The sequence below is a fragment of the Limulus polyphemus genome, unplaced genomic scaffold (genome assembly GCF_000517525.1).
Source record: "Limulus polyphemus unplaced genomic scaffold, Limulus_polyphemus-2.1.2 Scaffold152, whole genome shotgun sequence".
In the NCBI taxonomy this organism is placed as follows: Eukaryota; Metazoa; Arthropoda; class Merostomata; order Xiphosura; family Limulidae; genus Limulus; species Limulus polyphemus.
In genome coordinates, this window is record NW_013665762.1 from 30,893 (window position 1) to 34,033 (window position 3,141).

At 32.9% G+C, this 3,141-nt stretch overlaps 1 protein-coding gene across 1 annotated transcript in view; it reads left to right on the plus strand.

The window, feature by feature from the left end:
* Positions 1-234: 234 nt before the first annotated feature.
* Positions 235-3,141, plus strand: part of LOC111084445 (phosrestin-2-like) — a gene marked incomplete at its 5' end in the record, with an annotated part of 6,750 nt that continues 3,843 nt past the window's right edge. The window contains one exon of the mRNA XM_022381157.1: positions 235-378. Within this exon, the coding sequence (XP_022236865.1) occupies positions 235-378 (144 nt within the window). The remainder of the gene's footprint in view (positions 379-3,141) is intronic.

A 3,141-nucleotide genomic window follows, 5' to 3' on the forward strand; every position in this document is an offset into this window, starting at 1 on the left:
AAACTGTAATGTTTAAGGTTTCGTATTCTTGATAATATACATATTATATACTAAGTTTACTGAATATTTGCATATTTGACGTAATTCTCTAAGAAAAATTAAATTAATCTATGTCAAAGTGAATTACTCCAATAGACAACTAGTACTATAAGTACTTAAGAATACTTACTAATGTTGTACTTACTAAAGTTCTAAACTTTTATATATATAAAAAAATAGTTATTTATTCTTCAGAGAAAACTGTCCCATTCTACCCGGAAGTACCTACCACAAGAGGTTTGACCTTCTTCCACACATCTGGAACATCAGAGACAAGTATGGCGTATTTACAAATTGTTGTAGTTGGGTGGAAGATAAAGCCTTAGCCTCGAGTGTCCTGTAAGTAGTTCTTTTCATACCCAACACTAAAGACAGTTTAATTTCAGAGCTAATGTTTAATGAAACGCATGCTGATGTTGCCTTCAAAATAGATAGTTTTTTCTGGAATTCAAATGTACAACGAAATACGTCTGAACATATTCATCAACAGCCATGCAAAAAAATAAATTTAAAAAGGTTACATGCGTTGGAAGCTCATTTTAAAACTTCCAGCTTTTTCATCTTTTTTGTAAGTGTTAACCTTTCTTTGCCCTGACTAGAATATTAAAATAATAATAAATCTTTCAAAAATTAATGAAAGTAAAATATATTCTTATGGCTCCTACATCTTCTAAATATAACTGTTAAAAAGCGTACTTTAGTAAATACTAGCGAACATTGTATAAAGGACAATGTTAGATAATGTTCTCTTCCTGCTTTCTTTTGTTATTATATCCACCCCTCCCCAGTGGCACAGCGGCAAGTCTGCGGATTTACAACGCTAGAATCCGGATTTCGATACCCGTGGTGGGCAGAGCACAGATAACCCTTTGTGTAGTTTTATGCTTAATTACAAACAATAACAATAAATAAGTTATTACATCCCTAATAACATCATTCGATGCTAATTGCATATCTAGCTTTCTGGAAAATAATACTTGACTCATTTTACTGCTTAAGTACATGTACCTTGGAATGTGTCCTATTTCAAGTGTTTTTATCCACCCTTCTTGGGCAATACTCCTAAAACAAAATAGCTATGTACACCACCGGACAGTTTCCAGTTACAATACCAGAAAGTCCGGTAATCGATCTATCTATCTATGGATGACGGATTTTAACACACGCACGCACAGACATAGACATATAATGGGTTATCTTTGTAGTAAGATAGTTTTGTCGTGTCTCGATAAAATTATTCGAAGTTTAAAATGAATTTGTCAAGAATAATTATGAAAAAAAAACACTTTAAACGGACATTACCCTAAGTTAACTTTTTGGCGTGTACTAAACATGCTTTAGATAGTTTAAGAATGCAATGTAAAAAAGTGCGCTAAGCTTCTTAACCCTAGAATTACCGATGACGTTTATATGAACTCGGTCGGCTTTTTTAAAGCATTTTCTAAACTATTTATGCAACAAATTTCTTGTTGTCCATGATTTCGTTACAAGACCACTAATAACTTATGCGTCAGACAAAAAAATAATACCAGCAGTACTCCAATTAATCCACTATTTACTGTTGAAGTTTCCTACGTAGTTTACATAGAAAATAAGTTATTTTACCCAATTGTTTTTGATCAGTTATTTATAATGAGTGTCGTACAAAGCAAAGATATAAAATTATTTAATGTGGTACACCGTTAATGAATGATATAAAAACAAGTCGGTAATTTAAGGGTTAAGGCTGATCATTAAAGCATGCCTTTTATAAACAGTCTTAAATACAGAATCTATTTATTTTCTTTACCTGCAAGGTACGAAACCTACACAGACAAGACTTGTCACATGTGAAACTAAACTCTAACAATTCAGTTTTGTTTTGTTTTGCATGTGCAGTGGAGATTTTTCGTTCAAACATAAACGTGGCTTTCTTTTTCTTTCCTTGTTTTTAGTCATTAGTATTTTAATAGTCTCGAAAAGTTACACAAAGGCTATCTGTGCTAGCAGTCCCTAATTTTGAACTAATAGGCTAGAAGAAGGTAGCTGGTAAACTGTATCCAACACGAATTAGTGGGCTACTCTAATCGAATAATAGGATTGGACGGCCACTCGTATAATGCACCCATGACACTAAAATGCGGAGCACAATTTTGCGGCGAAGGGAAACGAGCAGCTGACTCTCGAATTCAAGTTTGACACATTAACCACTCAGTAATACCTGTCTCTCTTGGTTTTCAAGCATTTTTTTCCCACAGAATTTGAGAAATGCCTACATTTTCGATGATCTATAAGGTTAGAGAAACATAATAACTCTTCGTTAAATGAAAATCTAGGACTTTGTATAACCACAATGAATGCTTCTTAATCTTCTATTTAGAAAAATAATCAAACACCATTACTAAAACGAATCTTCAAATGAGCCTTTGTAGAGTTAGCTGTAGTATATATTGTCTGGGAAACGGAGATACTTCCACAAACAACTTAGTTAATAATATTAGTCCTCCGGTGGGAGAGCGCTAAGTTTGCAGACTTACAATTCTAAAATTCGGGGTTCGATTCCCCCTCGGTGAACACAGCAAATAGCCCAATGTGGCTTTGCTCTAAAACAAACAAAACTAATGATATTTAAATCCATATTATCTCTAGTTACTAGATGTAACTACATTAAACAGCTTCAAAGCTTTTAAGCTAAAATTTGTTTGTTTGTAATTAAGCACAAAGCTACACAATAAGATATCTATGCTGTGCTCGCCTCGGGTATCGAAACCCGGTTTTTAGTGTCGTAAGCCTTCAAACGTACCGCTGTGCCACTTGGGGGCTTAAATTAGAATATTTAATTACTAAATGCAGTTTTTAAATGTTTAAATAATCATTCACTTTTCCAGAACTTTATTATTACAGTATACAAGTAAGTTTTTGACAACCTCTATTTTCTATCTATATTAGTAAAGTACAACTATAAATGAAGTATGTATTGACGAAAATAAATCATATTGGTTAATATTAGCTGTAACAATAACTCGAACAATAACGAATTAACAATATAAAATAAAATCGTTTGTTATTCAGCAGTCAAGCCATACAACAGACTGATAACTCGAACAATAACGAAATAACAAT